This window comes from Drosophila rhopaloa, unplaced genomic scaffold (assembly GCF_018152115.1).
Source record: "Drosophila rhopaloa isolate 14029-0021.01 unplaced genomic scaffold, ASM1815211v1 contig_214, whole genome shotgun sequence".
In the NCBI taxonomy this organism is placed as follows: Eukaryota; Metazoa; Arthropoda; class Insecta; order Diptera; family Drosophilidae; genus Drosophila; species Drosophila rhopaloa.
The window spans coordinates 115,093-135,842 of record NW_025335100.1 but is presented as its reverse complement, the minus strand read 5'-3'; the positions used below and the strand labels follow the sequence as shown (position 1 = coordinate 135,842).

Sequence of the window (20,750 nt, the reverse complement as noted above, 5' to 3'; positions counted from 1 at the left end):
AAGAAGTTCTTTCTACTTCTGTATCGCGGGTTGAGAAATAAGAAATATAACTGTTTCTCTGGTCTACGGAGCTTCTACGCTCATTTTTTGAATCGCCGCTCATTGAGCTATCACTCGTGGCACTTCTTAGTTTTTATAATAACTTTGCACTAGTATTTTACATAGCACTAATTATTATTTACTGTTTTTAGCAATAAGATTGCCTTTATTACACCACTCTAGTATTTTTAGTTATTGTTTTTCATTTTTGAGCGGTTTTTTTCCTGAGCTCGCGCAAAACACGTCTGCACTCTCCGGCTGTTGTTTGTTTGTGTTGATATCATTGTTGACTAATCAACTACATTCAATATACCCATCAGTTCCAATGAATCTGGAAGATTTACAATGGGGGGATTTATACAGCTCATTATAGGAAAAATTTAAATAGTAAATGAGTTAAAACTAAAATAAAAATATTTTTTTATTTTTTGGTGTAATGTTGAGTATGCAAAAAACGATTTTCGTTATCTCAGAAAACATTATTTTTCATAAAAAATTTATTCTGCAGCTGGGTGCCGCGCATATTGACTCTCGACCACAAACACGAACGACGTCAGGCATTCGAAAGACTATTTGGCACCCTCGGACTTTCAACCCTTTCCAGCCTAAATTTTTTTCATTTCCTCCTAAAATGTGTATTTTGCACTGTTTTACACAACAAACAAGAAAGGAAAGCTAACTTCGGGCGGAGCCGAAGTTGATATACCCTTGCAGAAAACTCTGTAAATTATATTCTCCAAAATTATTCATATGATGCATTCTTAATACTCATAAAAAATCCCAATTTCCTAACTTAACAAACACCAAAGTTATGGCATTTCCGATCAATCAGTTATATGGCGGCTATAGGATATAGTTGGCCGATCCTTATGAAATTTGGTAGGTCGTATTGATTTGCCAAATTTTAAACCCATAGAAAATCCCAACTTTCTAACTTTACAAACACCAAAGTTATGGCATTTCCGATCAATCAGTTATATGGCAGCTATAGGATATAGTCGGCCGATCCTAATGAAGTTTGGTAGGTCGGATTGATGGGCCAAATATAAAACCCATAGAAAATCCCAACTTCCTAACTTTACAAACACCAAAGTTATGGCATTTCCGATCAATCAGTTATATGGCAGCTATAGGATATAGTCGGCCGATCCCGGCCGTTCCGACTTATATACTGCGTGCAAAGGAAAGAAGGGTGTGTGCAAAGTTTCAATTCGAAATCTTTAAAACTGAGAGACTAGTTCGCGTAGAAACAGACAGACGGACAGACGGACATGGCTATATCAACTCAGGAGGTGATACTGATCAAGAATATATATACTTTATAGGGCCGGAGATGTCTCCTTCAATGCGTTGCACACTTTTGACCAAAATTATAATACCCTCTGCAAGGGTATAAAAATACGTTAATAAGAATATACGGACCACAATATATGAAAAATGTGTGTTATTTTTCTAAAAATTAAATATTAAATAGATAAAAAAAACCTTTTTTAATGCGCTGCAATCGCAAATATATTGTCCACTAATTTGTGCAGAAAAGAAACAGCGATGTAAATACAATTAAATAAATATTATTGGGCTATTACCTATTTATTTTACATAGTAAAATATGGGTTGCCAGAGTTTTATGGCGGCCGAATATTTTATGGCGCTTAAATCCGCATCGGCAGATATAAGAAGCAAACTTTACAAAAATGAAACCACTATAAACCACTTAAAAACATGGAAGCTTTGTTGATTTTTTTTAATAATTTAGTCGTCCGATTTTAATCAAATTTAAGTCGTGAAATTGTAAAATATTCACAACGAAGCAATAATTTTTTTCCGTTTTTTTCCATTTTTCCATAGGATCTATTCGAGATAGTCGTCCAATCTGGACTGTTCCGACTAAAAAAACAAAAATTCAGCACGCCTGAGGACATTATCGACATCGCGAAGGAGTTTTGGCTTCGTTAAGATACTTTTCAGACGTAAACAAAATGTTTGAAATAGGATATCAATTGCATAAAATTAAAAAAAATGGGGAACATTGTAAAATAAGTTTTATTGATAACAGCACAATTAATCAAAAATAACCAAGTTTATCAAATTTACATTTGGAAATTTAATTTGTATGCTAGTACACACTCATACTGAAATTAACTATGCATTTTAGAAATTCTTCAAAAAGCTTTTTTCCTCGAAAAAATATATAATTTCAAGAAATTTTTAATTTAACAAACAAAATTCTAATGTAGAAATGGTCGCCATAAACTAATATAAGCCCTAAAAACAGGAACGAATTTATTTATTAAAGTTAAAATAATACTTGTTTTTAGAAACTAATTCCTTAAGAACTGACCCTAAAAATTAAAAATATTTGCTATAATATAGAAACTTCTTTTCTAAAAATGTTTTGCCTTGCCCACAATTTAGGATCACCCTAAAAAATAAAGATATATTTTCTAAATTTTAGAAATGTTTTCTATAACATAGAAAACACAGTTTGTTATTGGGTGTTTATGTTGCTGGTGGTTATGTTATTTATAGATGTGACCGTTCAATGCGTCTTGGCGGTGGTGTTCTTATTGCCGTCAAGTCCATTCTTGTCTCTCAACGTATTCCGATAATTGTTACGGAGTATTAGAGAATTAGAGCCCGAGAATTAGAGTTTGTCGCAGTTCGGATAAAGCTTCATATCATGCTCGTATATTTCCCCTCGTTCAGATATTAGCCTCTACCTTCAGCATTTGGCTCAAATACAGAGTATTCATTCAACCCTCTGTTATAACGATCATCTTATTACTCGTCTTTCAGTTACGATAACACATCATCCTACCCCTACCCACTTCCTCACTCCAACTGTTTTTTCACGCCCTTAATTAAATCTGAAAACAATCAAGATGTCCCCAACTCAACATGGTTTTATGAAACGTAGGTCAACGACTACAATTCTTCTGGAATTTACCTCAGTCATCAGAAGCGCTTTTAAAAATAACGATCAAACTGATGTTATTTTTACGGACTTCAGTAAGGCTTTTGATTCCGTGAACCATCAGTTATTATTAAAAAAAACTAACATTACTAGGATTCCCGATCATGTTGACTAAGTGGATTTCAACATACCTTTCGAACCGGACTCAGAGAGTAGCTTTTAAAAGCACAATCTCAAACTCTGTTCGCGTGAATTCTGGTGTTCCGCAAGGGAGCCTTCTAGGACCCCTACTGTTTGGAATTTTCATAAATGACGTGCTCAAGTAGTTCTCTCTTCTTATGTTATGATGTATGCTGACGACGTAAAACTTTGTTTGCCATTATCGAACCCCAATTCCCATGATCTCTTGCAAGCCGATCTGAACAACCTTCATTCTTGGTGCATCCAGAATTTGCTGTTTTTAAATAACTCGATATGTAAATTGATGTCCTTTTATCGGAATAGGCTTTTCCTCACGTCATATTCTATTGGGTCGAATGATCTTGAACGCATAAATTCCGTAACAGACCTTGGAGTGTTATTCAACCACAACTTAAACTTCTCTGATCACATTGGCACTATTGTTAGTAAAGCTAAAGGGGTTTTAGCCTTTGTTAAACGTTGGTCTAAGGAATTTGAGGATCCCTATACCACGGAACACTTATATATTTCCTTGGTTCGTCCAATTCTGGAATAATGCTCGTGTGTTTGGTCTCCTTAATATACCAATCATCAAGACCTTATCGAATCGGTACAGAAACAGTTCCTTTTGTTTGCTTTACGTGGTTTCACCTACCATTTTATGTGGATAGACTGCGTCTACTGAACCTGCCCTCCCTCAAGGATCCTGTCACGGTCTCATGTTCCTTCATAAATTAATAACTGGTCTTGTAAATTCAAGCTACCTACTGGGTCAAATACGGTTCTCCATCCCTGTAAGGTCTACTCGTTACTTTCGACCTATTGCCCTTGATATTTGTAAGACGAATTTTGAAGTACATGACCCATTTCGCGTTTTATGTTCGCAATATAACGAACTGTATTTTTTGATATATTCTGAATGCTCTGTTAATTTAATTGTAACAAATAAAATGTATTATATGGATTATAACGTCTAAGCAGCTCGCGCATATTGAATATCCACTTTCGTCGGGCCTAACATTTTTATCAACTACAGTAGAACCCGGTTATAGCGACTTTCAAGGGACCGGCGATTTTACGTCGTTATACCCGGAAGACGCACTAACCATATAAGTTTATATCATATAAGTTTGTATTATATAAGTTTGTATCATTTAAGTTTGTATCATATAAGTTTGTATGGAGACCAACCAAGACATCGAGTTTTCGTCACAATACCCGGACGGACACTATAAGCGGAGTCGTTTTAACCGGATTCTACTGTATTTTTTTTTACATGTCTGTTTAATGTGTTATATTTAGAACAACTCAAAGTTTTACCTTTTATTGAAAATTAACTAACATGATTTTGTCATATTTCGACTATCTGAATCATAGACTTGTACAGTTGGGACTAATGAAGTATACAAAATAAAATACCTGCATTTTTAAATTTATTTATTATTTTCGGCATGTACCACTTGTAAATATAAACTTATAAACACGTCCACATAAGTTCGTCCAGTGCGGGACGTTTTCATTGCCATTGCTATTGTGCAAAGGTGCTAAAGCCATCCATAAATTCTTTATCAAAATAGGATGTTAGCGAAATAGATTCTTGGATTTGCTCGCTTAGTAAACGTGCGACTAGCTCAAAGTAGTTTACAAATTCGTTCTACCACATTTAAATCGGAAGTATAATTTGAGAATAGTAAGAATTTCGACTTTTTGTCTATTAGTTGCGCTCCTACAAATGTTTTTTTTGCTCTTCTCGTCGTCTGCTGCAACGCCAAGGACGACGACCGGCTCACTTGAGGTCTTGCAAAATGTTGCATCTAGCAGGTTGAACCGAATGTCATCTTTTATCGCCTAGCCGCCTTCATTGCAAAAAACCGACACTGTGTACCGCTAGGTAAATCTAAAATCGGGAAAGGCCACTTCAAGCATTAGACCGAAATGTTGTAACCTCAATCTTGCCGACATAACACACAAGTCCGTCAATTTTCTTTTCTTTTCTACACACACTTGCTTGGATTCTTGTCCTTTTCGAGCTAGTTAAAACCAGCAAGGGTATAAGTTCCTTTTTTTTTAAAGTTTGACCGGTCTCTTTCTTCTGCGCACTCGCCTCCAAAGCTGTTGCTACGGACCGATGTCCTGCATCCGAGTTTGTGGGGAGTTTTTTGACTAATATTCTTCAAACTAAAAGTTTTACTAGCTTTAATTGTGCAGAGGTTTAAAGAATTAATCAATACAAAGCCCCGAATTATTTAGAACAACCGAATTCTCGGCTAGACCAAATGTCAGCTGATTTACGACAAATTTATCGTGTCTTCAGGGTCCCAAATGGATTATAAAGATCTGTAATTGAAATTCTTAAGAACAATAAAAAAAAACAAGTTTTTCAGCGCAGCAAAATCTTATAATTTTTTACTTGGCCCTATAAAAAGCTTTAAGCGAGAAACATTATGATTTCTTAGCTTTAGTGTACACAGAGTTCTGGGTTCAAGCATTCAATTAAAGATATTCTTGAATTAAGTGAAACATGGCTACCTACCTTATGCATAGCATCTTGAGGTAAACGATTGTCTCTAATCATACATGTTGCAACTTGTAGTCGCAGGAGCGGGTCTTCTATTATCTTTGCAGCACATGCGTGGTAAATATTTGCTTGGCACTCCGCAGGTCCGTGCTGACAGTCAAAAATAACTTTGTTATCAAGTTCGCTTGTCCTTGCCTTGCCATATGGCGCAAGTTTTACTTCCATTATTGATGAAGCGACCTTGAAAGTTGGAAGTAGCTGCCTGGTAAGGAAATACTTCGAGTCCGGACACAAAGCCTCATAAAACACCATTACCACCACGGGTATTGGCGGCCTTTCATATCTATCGTAGTACCGATGGCTCTGCACATAAAAATTTAAGGGATAATAATATATTTTCACAAGGGCGATTTAACAGACTTAATTGGTTATATAGCTTCTAAAAGTCGAATTATTATTTTTTTTGTATGCCTATTTGCTTAAGAACAATGAAGACATGTCGATTTTTCGATACATTTTTTTGTTTCATTCGTATGGCAGCTAAAAATAGTCAGATCTATATAAAATTAAAATTATGAAATTGTAAAAACAAAAAAATATATATCCGTATAAGTTTGGAAACAAAGAAGTTAAAATTTGAGTTAATATATTTTTTTGATCGTTCTTAGTTTCTTTCGGAACGGGCCGAAACCGATCCGGCCCGTTCAGACTTCTTATTATTATTACTTGTCAAAAAAAGACTTGAAAATTTTTATCTAGATATAGAACTAGTTTGCGGACGGATGGGCTGCTAAGAAAATGAATAGGAAAATATAAGAATATAATGGATATAGTATAATTTGGTATACAAGATAACATATATTTTTTTAATTTAAGGACGATATATACACACAACTAAAAGGAATGCCGATGGGATCCCCTGCTTCACCAACAATTTCAGACATAGTAATGGAAGAGCTATTAGACAATACTTTGAAAAAACTAGGACATAAACCAAGACTTTTGACGAAGTATGTGGATGATTTATTCGCAATAGTAAAAGAAGACGAAATACAAAACACACTTGACGCTTTAAACTCTTTCAATAAAAATATAAAATTCACACTGGAACAGGAAGAAGATGGAGGACTAGCATATTTGGACTCAATGGTTCATAGACAAGGGAAAATTCTAAAACTAAAGTGGTATAAAAAACCAACAGCATCAGGACAAATCTTCAACTTTAACTCAAAACACCCTAAAACAATGATTATCAGAACAGCAGTAGGTTGTATACAACGGATGCTAGCCATTTCGGACAAAATTTTTCATGAAGAAACCAAAAATGAAATAAGACAAATTTTAAAAGTCAACGACTTCCCAAACCATCTAATTAGAACATTAATTAAAAGACACCAAAACATGGAACAAAAAACAAAATGTAGAGAACCTGCACAATACATTTCCGTAACATATATACCAAGACTATCAGAACGCCTTAAAAAGTCAGAATTTTACAATAAACAAAAAATAACAAAAGCATATAAGCCCAACAATACCCTGCGACCAATATTCAACAAGACCAAGTCCAAAATACAAATGTTTGACAAACACAATGTTGTATATAAAATACCATGCAATGGAGATACAAATGAAAAATGTGACTGTACATATGTAGGAACAACTAAATCCAAACTAAAATATCGAATATCCCAACACAGATCAGACTTCAAATAAAGACACCAAGCTAATATACAAAAAACAGCGAGTGACCGCAATTTTGAAGCAAAGACTATTTTGGAACAAGAACAACATTAGAAATGTTACATATAACAAACACACTTACAAGCTACTAGCTCAAGCCTGTATAAATCTGGAATGCGAACCGCTTCGAAAATTTTTTCTACAATAAATACAGACGTGTCTGCTGGGCAAAAAATAAAACGGTCGTTGGACACACCAGTAAAATTACAAAATCCCTTCTCACCTGAAGAAGCACTTGCACTTTATGTAAATGTTGGCCACACAAAACATACAAATCAGCTAACGTGGGTAAGTGCCAAGGAGAAAAACGCAGATACAATATACTCAAAGTATCATAAGACGGATTACAAATAACCGAGTATTCTGCTGAAATACTTCCACAGAATACTGTAAGCCGCATTTTAAATGCGCACTCGCAGGTCTTTGAAAGTCATGTTTTTGGGGACAATATCAAGAGAACTGCAATACATAAATGGGGCTGCGATGGAAGCAGTGGCCACGCGAAGAGTTTCAAGATGGGGAGACAAATAGTGTCGACCAGCAGTTATTTACTGTTTGTTTCGTACCCTTAAAATTCAACTTGGTTATACAGTTTAATGGAAAAACACGCAATCTTCATCAACCCGCTATTGTCGGCCTATAAAACTGACTTGTCAGAAAGAATCAAGTGAGTTAATACGTTTGGAAACTGACAACGTGAAGAGCCACATTTATTGTCCATCAAGCCAACGATTACCAGCTCATTTATCACACTCCATGATTTTCATTGAAGTTCCTGAATGGTAAAACATTTGGCGTTCTAGCAGAAGCATCCTCACAGATATATGGTATTTGTGGAGCAGTACCAAATGATATGAACAATTTGGATTTGGTAAAACGTTACCCGGTTGACTTAGATCTTTTGAAATACGGCTTATCTAGTCTTCATGCGTGGATACGATTCTTTGAATGTGTTTTACATATATCCTACAGACTTTCAATCAAAAAATGCCAAGCTCGTGGAAGCTAGAAACTCCAAAAAACAGGTCGAGCTTAGGAAGGAAATTGGCATATTAGTGGACATACCAATGGCTGGTAGTGGCAACACCAACAATAGCAATACTTCTAGAAGTTTTTTCAGCCAACCTGAATTAGTAGCTCGCATTACAGGAGTTAGCGAGGCACTTATTTACAATTTTAGTGTCATTTTAGGTGCCTTAACTTGTGAATATGAAATCAATATTCAGTTCATATGCCATGAAATCAGCTGAAATATTTGTCAACTTATTTCCATGGTATTACATGCCATCTTCTGTCCATAAGATATTAATACATGGTGCAGACATCATACATCATGTGGGTCTTCCTATTGGTATGATGTCTGAAGAAGCTCTTGAAGCCAGAAATAAGGATTGCCGGAATATACGGGAGAATCATTCTCGAAAAAATAATAGATGTAATACAATGGAAGATGTAGTCCACGCCTTGCTGGTATCTTTTGATCCACTAATTACATCATTATATAAAACGTCTACAAAGTCGGCGAAGTCTATTCATTTTGATAACGTCGTTGCTGGACTGCTAATCAATTTTCCAAAAATTAATAATGATTCTGATTGTTCTGATTCAGATTAAATGTCACATTATATATATTAAAACTAAAAAATAATATAAGTGAAACTAACCAATTTAAAAAAAAAACGAGGACGGAAGCTAACTTCGGCAAGCCGAAGTTTTAATACCCTTGCAGACTTTGCCGAAATTGCTAAAACTGAAAAAGTAGCGAAAGGAATAAGGTATACATAAATAAACTAGATTTGCATCGTTTAATGTCAATTGCTTTTATACTGCAAAAATGTCATATAAAAATAGAAAAAAAGGGATACTTTCGCAGCCTTTAACTATTTTTCCTACGGAAGCTATAAGAAATAAACGCCCGATCGGCAAGCGCTTTTACCCTAATCCAGATATGCGTAAATAAATAAGACTTGGAAAAATGTATGTCATTAGCTTACACACTACGCGAAAAATTCAGAAAAATCATCAAATTTGGACCGATTTCACCCTGTTGTTCCTATGGGAGCTGTAGGATATAGACTTCCGATCGCCAAGCGCTTTTACCCTGATCAAGGTATGCATAAAAAAATAAGATTTGGAAAGATTTATGTTAATAGCTTTTACACTGCGCGAAATATCTTCCATTCTTGAAAGTTATATCCGATTGTTCCTATGGGAGCTATAGGATATAGACGTCCGATCGGGGCGATTTTCAAACTTGATCTGCGTACACATGTTTTAGGACGAGTGTGAAAGTTTCAGATCGCTAGCTTTTAAACTGAGCACGCAAACGGTATTGAAACAGACGGACAGACGGACATGGCTATATCGACTTGCCTATTGATCCTGATCAAGAATATATATACTTTATAGGGTCGGAAACGTCTCCTTCACTGCGTTACAAACTTCTGACCAAAATTATAATACCCTCTGCAAGGGTATAATAACTTATTTACACAGTATGTATACGAGTTTTTTTAACATTTGTATGGGGGCTGTGGGAAATAACTAACATATCACGATGCAATTTAGAGGATTTACGTATAATAGGCTAAAAGCTGTAGGTACAAAGTTTCATTGAAATATCTATTCATTTACTCGAGTTATTAATAAAATTCCGCTAGCAGCGCTATTGGAACCACTGTGAGACGCCCAGCTGATGCAAAAAAAGGTCTAAAGTGCGGATTTTACAGTATTATCTTAAAAAATAATAATAAATTGTAGCCTGTAAAGCTATACGAACAAATAGGCAGAAAATTGTTTAAAATAATTCAAAACAAAAACCAAACAAAATTAAACTTCTACTCTTTTGAAAAAAAAATGTTAAATAAAACAAGAAAGGAAAGCTAGCTTCAGGCGAAGCCGAAATTGATATACCCTTGCAGAATACTCTCTAAATTATATTCTCCAAAATTATTCATATGATGTATTCTTAATACTGATAAAAAATTCCAACTTCCTAACTTTAACAAGAGAGACCGCTATAGTCGAATGCCCCGACTATCAGATACCCGTTACTCAGGTAAAGGGAGTGCGAGGGAGATGGAGATAGAAACTTTGATCACGCATAACTTTTTAACGAATGGTCCGATTTGAAAAATTTCTTCTACATTTCGATAGGTATTGATAAACACAATAAAACTGCATTTTTACTTTTCCGAAATATTTAAATTTTTAAAATCGTATATAAGCGATTGTGGGCGTTAAAGGGGGCGTGGCACCATTTTGAAACAAACTTGCGCTGCGTAGGAACTTCTAAAATCTACATGCAAAATGCCAATCTTCTAGCTTTTATAGTTTCCGAGATCTCAGCGTTCATACGGACAGACAGACAGACAGACAGACAGACGGACAGACAGACGGACAGACGGACATGGCTAGATCGACTCGGCTAGTGATCCTGAACAAGAATATATATACTTTATAGGGTCGAAAACACTTCCTTTTACCTGTTACATACTTTTGCACGAATACAATATACCCTTTTACTCTACGAGTACCAAATTTATGGCATTTCCAATCGCTCAGTTATATGGCAGCTATAGGATATATTCGGCCGATCCTCATGAAGTTTGGTAGGTCGGATTGATTGGCCAAAAATAAAACCCATAGAAAATCCCAACTTCCTAACTTAACAAACACCAAAGTTATGGCATTTCCGATCAATCAGTTATATGGCGGCTATAGGATATAGTCGGCCGATCCTTATGAAATTTGGTAGGTCGGATTGATTGGCCAAATTTTTTTTTTTTTTTTTATACTTTGTTCTTATTTATTGGATCTTCTCTATTACTTAAGAGACTAACAATAAGTTTTCAAATCTTAATCTATGTTACGTTAATTTATGTTATTGAAGAGGGATGGGAAATCATTCCGCTGTAGACGGGAATGATAGCTTAGCCGGTTGAGTTGTCTGGCTAGCAGGTTTGGGTGATTTGATAATCTGGCTTCATATTTAATTATCCTGGAAACAATTTCTTCTTTTACGGGATTTATATCCAGGTCTCTCTTGATGTTTGCGTTGCGGATGTACCAGGGGGCTCCAGTTATTGTTCGTAGGGTCTTTGATTGTACTCTTTGAATAATTTCTATATTGCTGCTGCTTGCGTTTCCTCAGAGCTCAGAACCGTAGGTCCAGATCGGCTTTAAGCACGAGTTATACAGTAGTACTTTATATTCGAGTGGAAGGGGGAGTGGTAGTTCATGAGCCAGTGAAGGCTGCTGGCCTTTAGTTTTAAATGGGTCTTCTTTGCTTCTATATGCTTTCTCCAGGTAAGCCTCCTGTCTAAGTGTATGCCGAGATAGGTGACTTCGTCTGCTTGTGGAACCGGCTTGTTGTTTAGCGCCAGTGGTGGGCATTTCGACAAGTTTAGTGTAAATGTAATGTGCTTACACTTTTGCTCGTTGACTTTGATACGCCAGTCTGCGAGCCATTTTTCTACAGCTAACATGGTCGTTCTTTTAAATGGGCTGTAGCTGTTTTTGGGCATTTCGAGCGGCTGACAATGGCAGTGTCGTCAGCAAAGGTTGAGATGAGGGTCTGGCGGCTTGTTGGAATGTCTGCCGTGTAAAGGATGTACAAGATTGGCCCAAGCACACTTCCTTGGTACTCCAGCTTCGATGTTACGGATGGTTGAAGTAAAGGTTTTACATCTCACGGTTAAAACTCTGTTTCTGAGGTATGACTCAAGCAACTTGTGAGTGTTTTCCGGTAGGAGGGTTTTGATTTTGTATACCAGACCGTCGATCCAGACGCGATCAAATGCTTGTGATACGTCCAGAAATAAGGCACTGCAATATTGCTTGTGTTCGAAAGCCGTGCGAATTTCAGATGTTAAGTGGTTTACCTGTTCGATAGTTCCATGCTTTTCCCTAAATCCGAATTGGTGCAGACGGATCGTTCTGTTGTTTTGAAGATGTGTTACTAGATGAACAAGAAGCAGTTTTTCAAATAGCTTTGATAGACATGGGAGCAGACTGATGGGCCGGTACGAGGAACGCTGGGATTTGTCTTTTCCTGGCTTCGGGATCATTGTAATGACAGACTTTTTCCATTGGTCAGGAAAGTAGCCCCATTTCAATATTGAGTTAAATATAAATGCGATGCATCTGACTGCGCATGCAGGTAATTCAATTATCATTTTTGGAGAAATAAAATCGTGACCAGGAGCTTTTTTTGGGTTTATGTGTTCTTTAATAGCCTTAAGTATTGTGCTGGTTTCAAGGGTAACTGGGGAGGACGGCGACGCTAGCGAGACATTCGGTAGAATGAATTGGTTGGATGGCGGGTGAGGCTTGAAGACGTTTTCCAAGTGATGGGCAAAGGTGTTTGCTCTTTCTTCGTCACTGCGCGCCCAGGCACCTGTTTGTGATCGAATTGGCCAATCGGGATCTATTGGTGGTTGCATGTTTGGGTGAGCTCTCCATAGTGGGAATTTATTACCCGTCGGGGATAGTTTCGCAATGTAGGCCCGTTGGGCCTGGTTCTTTTCGGTAGAGAGGGCCTTCGACAATTTTCGAGATGCTTCATTAAGTCTTTTCTTAGTAGGTGGGGACCGATGAGTCTGCCAGTCTCTGCGAAGTCTACGTTTTTCAAGTAGGAGAGACTCGATCTAAATACTTGAGCGTCTAGTTCTTAGCGGGTTTGTGGATGAGGGTTCTGGCGTAGAATGTTTGGCGGCAGAAGACATTACGTCCGTGAGGTGTTTAAGCGACTTGTCAATGTCAGATTCAGAGGAAATTTCAGGATCAAGTTCGATGTGTGCACTTACATATTTTTTGTACTTCAGCCAGTTTGTTTTGTTTGATGTTAGATGTTGGGAGCGTTCCAGAAGCTGCGGCTGTTCAGATAGACAGAGGAGAACTGGCGAATGGCCGGATGTAAGCTCTTCTAAGGTTTTTACGTTTATCAGCCTGTGCGAGACTCTTCTAATAACAGCGAAATCGATAATGTCAGGTTGTTTATTTGGATCTGTGGGCGTATGTAGGCCTAGCTGGTGAGACAAAGTCAAGCGTATTACCAGGAGTGATGATAGCGTTGTATAATTGGCGGCCTTTGGGGTTGATAAGACGAGATCCCTAGTGGGGATGCTTTGCGTTATAATCACCGGCAGCTATAAAGCAGCGTCCTAGTGAGTTGTTGAAATTCAAAAACTCATTTTCTGCAATACTGAAGCGTGGGGGGCAATATATGGCGGATAGGGTAAGTGGGCCGCCAATTAGGTTTATACGTAGGGATGTGGCCTGCAGGTAGTTAGTAGCGAATGTCTCCAAGGGATGATGTTTTATGCGTTGTTTTATGAGTATACCGGTACCTCCGTGTGCTTTACCGTCCGGGTGGTTGGTCGCGTAGAATATATATCCGATGATATGGAAGTAGTTTTTATTAGTTAGATGGGTTTCAGAAAGTAGCATGATATCGATATTGTCGCTGTTTAGGAACTGTAGGAGTTCGTTTTTGTGCCGGGAAACGCCGTTTGCGTTCCAGACGCATATTCTTAAGGAGTCCATTTATACAGACTTTTGTTTGATCAGCAGTTCTAGGCTATAGTTTCGCAGTAGTTCTTGAAGGGAGCTTTGAATCGTCATCATGACGTTTGCAAGAGTAGCTAGTGTAGACTCTAGACCGCTAAGTGTTTGTGGGGGAAGAGTTTGGTTTTGCTGCGTAGAAGGTTGAGTTGTTGTTTGGCCATTTTGGCTTAAGAGCGGAAAATCATTTAGGTTTGGTATGGGTGGCTGTGGACGCAATGCTGCAGGCTGGGCGGTAGATGTTTGTGAGATTCCAGGGTAGCGGAGTGCGTTGGCAAAGGAGACACCAGGAGTGGTTATTGATGGGGTGAAGATGTTTGGTTGGGCAGAGTGTTGAGCGGCGAATGGATTACTGCGTCTCTGATTTAGGCGGCTCTTGAGTTCTTTATAGACGGGACAGCCCCGGTAGTTGGCAGTATGATTTCCCCAACAGTTACTGCATTTCCTCAGAGTAGGGTCTTCTTTGTTTCCCAAGCATGCTTTAATGCAATGCAAATCTCCACAGGCGACACAAACTGGTCGCAGGGTGCAGTAGGTTCTTGTATGCCCGAACTCCTGGCAGTTTGTACACTGTACGGGGCCGTTCCGCTTATGCGGTTCCTCTACGGTGATTCTTCGGTGAAGGAGATATTTCAGATTGTAAATAGGATGCACTGCATTTTTCTTTAGAGGTTTCGTCTCTGGGACCAGCTCAATCTTAAACAGTGGTTGAGGAATTTTATCCCTGTTTACTATGTTCACGATGTGCTTAACGTCGAAGCCTTTTTCCGTGAGACCTCCAGCTATTTCTGCTACCGCAACAGTCGATTCTATATCTTTAAGTACAACTTGTAGGCCTTTCTTACTTTTTAGTTGGTAAGTGTAGTAATTTATAAGCTCATTGTCGAGATATCTTGTTACAGAACGGAAGTTGTCTTCGTTGTTAACCTGGTGTTTTGCTTCTAATATGTTTCCTCTTTTTAGGGTGTTGATATAGAAGTGGTTAGGCCCGATTACTTGTTTAAGCTTATTGATCAGATCGACACTGTTGTGTTTCCTAATATATATTGGCGGTGGCTTTACAGCTTTCATGACTTGAGGCGCCTGACCCTTGTCTTCTTCGGTCTCGCCAAGTATGGCAAATCTGTTTTCGGATGTTCGTGCGTTGCCTAAAGTTTTCGGTACTTTTGGCAAATTTGAGTTTACGTTTTTTTGTGGACTAAGCTTTCTTTTTATACCCTTGCAGAGGGTATTATAATTTTGGTCAAAAGTGTGCAACGCAGTGAAGGAGACATCTCCGACCCTATAAAGTATATATATTCTTGATCAGGATCACCTCCTGAGTTGATATAGCCATGTCCGTCTGTCCGTCTGTCCGTCTGTCCGTCTGTCTGTTTCTACGCAAACTAGTCTCTCAGTTTTAAAGCTATCGGATTGAAACTTTGCACACACCCTTCTTTCCTTTGCACGCAGTATATAAGTCGGAACGGCCGGGATCGGCCGACTATATCCTATAGCTGCCATATAACTGATTGATCGGAAATGCCATAACTTTGGTGTTTGTAAAGTTAGAAAGTTGGGATTTTCTATGGGTTTTATATTTGGCCAATCAATCCGACCTACCAAATTTCATAAGGATCGGCCGACTATATCCTATAGCTGCCATATAACTGATTGATCGGAAATGCCATAACTTTGGTGTTTGTAAAGTTAGAAAGTTGGGATTTTCTATGGATTTTATGTTTGGCCAATCAATCCGACCTATCAAATTTCATAAGGATCGGCCGACTATATCCTATACAACCATAGCTGCCATATAACTGAACGATTGGAAATGCCATAACTTTGTTGTTGTTAAAGTTAGGAAGTTCGGATTTTTTATGAGTATTAAGAATGCATCATATGAATAATTTTGGAGAATATAATTTACAGAGTATTCTGCAAGGGTATATCAACTTCGGCTCCGCCCGAAGTTAGCTTTCCTTTCTTGTTATTTGTACATACCGATCGATCCCCGTCTGTACGAGAGTAGTATTCGTAAGAGGGTCAGTAGAGCTAAGTTTTACTGGTGGTGTTGAGATAGGCCACTGGGTAGCCGCAGACGTTAAAGTTGTTGTTGTCGTTGACGTTGCTGTAGTAAGAGAGGGTACAGTGCTGGTGGGCGCACAAGCCGAAGAAGTCGGTGCATCGATGAGAGAGAGAGGTGACGGGCATTGTGAACTCCACGACTGAGTAACGGCAGCGCTGCTTGAGCATAAAATCGCTGGTGACAGTGAGCGGGCTCTTTCGGTAGCGGTCAGTGACGTTGATTTTGTTGTTGCCTTCGATGAGTCAATTGAAATGTAAGCATTGTTCCGTGCAGAAGACAGTCGTCGTTCGTCTAGTTGTATTTGTTGCCGATCGCGACTTGGCTTCGTGGCTATACCGGTTGCACTTGTTAATATTTTATTTGCGTTCGACATTTTTATTTGTTTTTGATAAGACCGATCTATTTAAATTTAGTTTTAATCACAAGGAGATGTTGACCTTGGGATATGGCATTGCTGCCAGCGTCTTTTCGCTATTTTTCTTATTTTTGGTGGTCACTTTGTAGATTTTTGGAAGTCTTTCGGCAGGGCGAGCAAAAAGACACGGCCAAATATAAAATCCATAGAAAATTCCAACTTCCTAACATTACAAACACGAAAGTTATGGCATTTCCGATCAATCAGTTATATGGCAGCTATAGGATATAGTCGGCCGATCCCGGCCGTTCCGACATATATACTACTTGCAAAGGAAAGAAGGGTGTGTGCAAAGTTTCAATTCGATAGCTTTAAAACTGAGAGACTAGTTTGCGTAGAAACAGACAGACGGACATGGCTATATCAACTCAGGAGGTGATCCTGATCAAGAATATATATACTTTATAGGGTCGGAGATGTCTCCTTCACTGCGTTGCAAACTTTTGACCAAAATTATAATACCCTTTGCAAAGGTATAATGAAATTTTAAAAATTAAATTAAACAATTTTTCTACACAAAAAAGGAAATGAACGCATAGTAATAGCATAAGTTAAACTGAGTTAATAAATAGAAATAAGTCATATATAAATGGCATAAAATTAAAAAAGGGAGAAAACATCCACCATGGGTTTAATAGATACTAAAAGTTTTTATTAGTATTATAAAGGAAATAGAATCAAAAAACATTAGAAATTGAAACGGTAACAATACTGTTAATAATAATCGTCGTTATAGTGTTAGAAAATTTATTTCTCAATATGTTCAATTTGTACAATAAGTGCATGCGCAAAAGATTTCAAAGTCAGTAACTCGGGACTCCCCACATCCCCGTGAATAAGTTTATGAATAAAAGTAGTGCCAAGCATCTTTCTACGGTTTAATAAGGATGGTAGATTAATTAGAAGAAGTCTACTAGAGTATGATGGTAAAATAAGGCTTGCAATTATTAAACAGTTCTTTTTCACAGACTCTATCCGGTCTAAATGTACACCATACTGAGATCTCCAAATTGGTGAACAGTACTCCAGGATTGGACGGACTAGTGAAATGAACAGAGTCTTTGTAATATAGGGATCATCGAAATCCAAGTACTCCCCTGGCTTTATTCACCATGGAAGTAAAATGGATCTTGTGAAAACTTGACCCTACAACAAGTCAGATAGTTTTTATAACACCGAGCGTTAAGCACGGTAAAATTTTAACGAGCCCTTAAAGTGTCGAGAGAAGGCAGATTGTAATCCGCACATTTTAAATTTATTGAAGTACGACAACTCCTTATTAAACCATGAAGGTTTATTGGAAATTGACGGATAGTATAACGGATTTTACAGAACATTTTCAACAACTGTTCTCTAAGACCCCAATAAGCATCAACCAGTTAGAATATTTATTTATCGATCAATAGAACTATAAGATAATAATCACCTGTCTCAAGTATATACATTTTTGATTAGACTTCGATCGAATTTATTATCATAAAAGAAAGGTATAATTTAACTTTTACGGTACTAACTATCCTAACCACACCTTTAACAGTTGAAATTGGAGAATTCACAACTTGTCGACCCCATAGAAGCAGAAGATTCTGTTTCTGATAGCCCCGAAATAAAAGATAAGATCAAATGCCATTCCAGAACTCAACTGCCAAAAATTAAATCTTCAAAGATTTATAACAGCTCAGAAATTGGTTAATTTAACAATTTAAAAAAAATAGTAGAATCAATCTTATAAAGAATTCAAAATGAGACTTCTATCAACGGAATCACACAAAAACTTCGAGATACTACTATCGGAGTAACATCCGATGTCGCAAAGGCAAAAATGGCAAAAACTACCCAAAAGGGTAAAACTGACGAAAAGTGTACCTCTAAAATTAATAATTAACGGAAGCTACTCGACGCTTCTTATATTGACGAGGGATTACCAGCTGTACACGCGGATACTACCAACGCAACGGTTATTACAAAAACAACGGTAATAACCGAAACTATAGAGGTTATTACCGTGGTGGAACCAGCAACAACAACAATAACGGCAATACCAACAGCAACACCAATACATATATAAAACAAAAAAGGCCGTCAGGTGCAAACCACGTCGGAAAAGTACTAGTACTCAGATCGACAAACGAGTACGCTAACGTTAAAACATTAATCTTACCAGTGTGACCAAAATATCGAGAGTTCATCAGAATAAAGCGTGCTACGATCGTACTGTCAATCAGCTGGGCTAGTTGACAAGCAGTTAAAATTCAAATATCGTATTTGCGGGAAAGAGCCTTTAAAAGATATTATCAAATACCTTGGCAAGACAAGTCTGCCGCTGTACAAATAAATTAAAAAACAATACAATTTAAATTTAACAGTTGTTTTTTTTAATTTACTGATAATTATTTGCTAATTTAAAGTTTATAGTTTTATTGTGTTTTTTCGTACATTTTTGACCTAAAAAACATTTTGCTCTGACAAGAGGCACCCCAGATAGTATTAATATTATTTTATCCTCACATGTAAACTCCTGCAATCGACTTTTGCGAGTTTTTTGAGTTTTCCCTCCATTTCTTATAATGTTCAGTGAGAAGCGCACGCCAAAAGATTAAATTTTTTAATCTTTTCGCTAGGGTTCACCCAAAGTTAATTTCCGCAGACTGGCAACGCAATGCAATTTTCTGGTATTTTTTTCGTCGATCTGAGGACCGAGGTAAAAAAAAAAAGCCGGACGAAAAGTGAACCCCAGCTGTTTGCCTCTCGCTCTCTCTCATGACTGGCGGGCAGTTTTCGTCGATCTGAGTACTAGGCTTAAGATAAAAATAACATCAAAACACATCAAAACACACAATCTTAACCTTAATCTGAAACTCTGCGTAATAAGCTATACACGCTATTAGTATATACAGGTGCTGATATTTCCTTATTAAAAGAATTCATTTTTCATTCATTTATCAACGTAAATTACAATGATATTACTCATCTACATCTACGTGGTCTTCTACGCGTATATATCGGACAACAACATAACAATTTAGTATGTCTGCCTGCTGCATCAAGCCTTGCCTTTTAAATGGTAAAATCATCTCTCGACATCACACAATTAGTTCCTGGCTGTGTGACAACATTGCTCACCCTAAATGTGCCGACCTTGGGCACACTGCTGGCCTAATTGCAGACCGGACTAAATCTAATTCTAACCTGGATTGGACCTGCCCCAGTTGCCATCATATTAAAGTCAATATTATAGCTTTCATTAGGCAAACCGATCTGGAGTACCAGTCCTTATTGGCCGGATTTAAGGACTTATTTACTCGGTTTGAAAAGGATGAATCCAACTTTAAAGGCCGTTTGGCTACCAGGGAGGCCTCTACTGATGTTGACGACGGCTGCACGGCAGACGCTTCCTATTCTGCAGCTGCCTATTCTGGACCGCCTTATCGAGTCGCACCTTCTGATCTGCAACTCGTCAACAATGACCTGACATCTACGCCGCGTGCTGCTGCAGCTGGCTCTGGTATAATTTTGACGCCTTCTAATACGAACACCTTATCTAGAGTCGCTCATATGGAACCTAAGCCCTTATCGGTCGATGCACGAAAAAATATCACTTTTGTCTCTGAAACTGAATGTTTCTCGAGCCGAACTAACCATCTGGAAGTTCAAGTTTAAGCAGAGACGGGAAATATCTTCGTTTAAAATTGGACTTCCTGAGGAACATCTTAATAAGGCTATCGATGTTTCTATATGGCCTAAACATGTCATTGTTCACGAGTATATAAACATGCCTAATCCTTGGGTCCACGGGCCTCAGATTCCTTCAACCAACGTTCCAAAAAACTAAACAATTCTTTTTCCCTACACTACCAGAATGTTCCCAGCTTATTGGGCAAACTTAGTAAACTGCACGTCAACAGTGTCTCCTTCGATGCCAATGTGATTGCTTTTACCGAAACGTGGCTTAATTCCTCTGTGTCTGACTTCGAAATATTTTCTGGTAGTTATGTTATATATAAATATGACCCCTCAATGCGTATTGGCGGTGGTGTTCTTATTGCCGTCTAGTCCGATCTTCTCTCAACGTATTCCGATAATTGGTACGGACAGCATATTAGAGTTTGTTGCAGTTCGGATAAAGCTTCATGATTATTTCGTTTTTATATTCCCCTCGATTCGATTTTAGCCTCTACATTCAGCATTTGGGTCAAAAACAGAGTATTCATTCAACAAATGGCTATAACGATCATCTTATTGTAATGGGCGACTTTAACCTCCCTGACATTTCCTGGATGACATCAACTTATTTTATTGCTCTCGTTCC

The 20,750-nt window shown here is 37.8% G+C and overlaps 1 protein-coding gene across 1 annotated transcript in view; it reads right to left on the bottom strand.

Annotated features, from left to right (window-relative positions):
- Positions 1 to 313: 313 nt before the first annotated feature.
- Positions 314 to 20,750, bottom strand: part of LOC108047796 (gamma-interferon-inducible lysosomal thiol reductase) — a 55,581-nt gene continuing 35,144 nt past the window's right edge. The window contains exons 2-3 of the mRNA XM_044460734.1: positions 5,667 to 6,014; positions 314 to 370 (exon numbers count right to left, since the gene is read on the bottom strand). Coding sequence (XP_044316669.1) covers positions 356 to 370; positions 5,667 to 6,014 — 363 coding nt within the window. The 3' untranslated portion in view covers positions 314 to 355. The remainder of the gene's footprint in view (positions 371 to 5,666; positions 6,015 to 20,750) is intronic.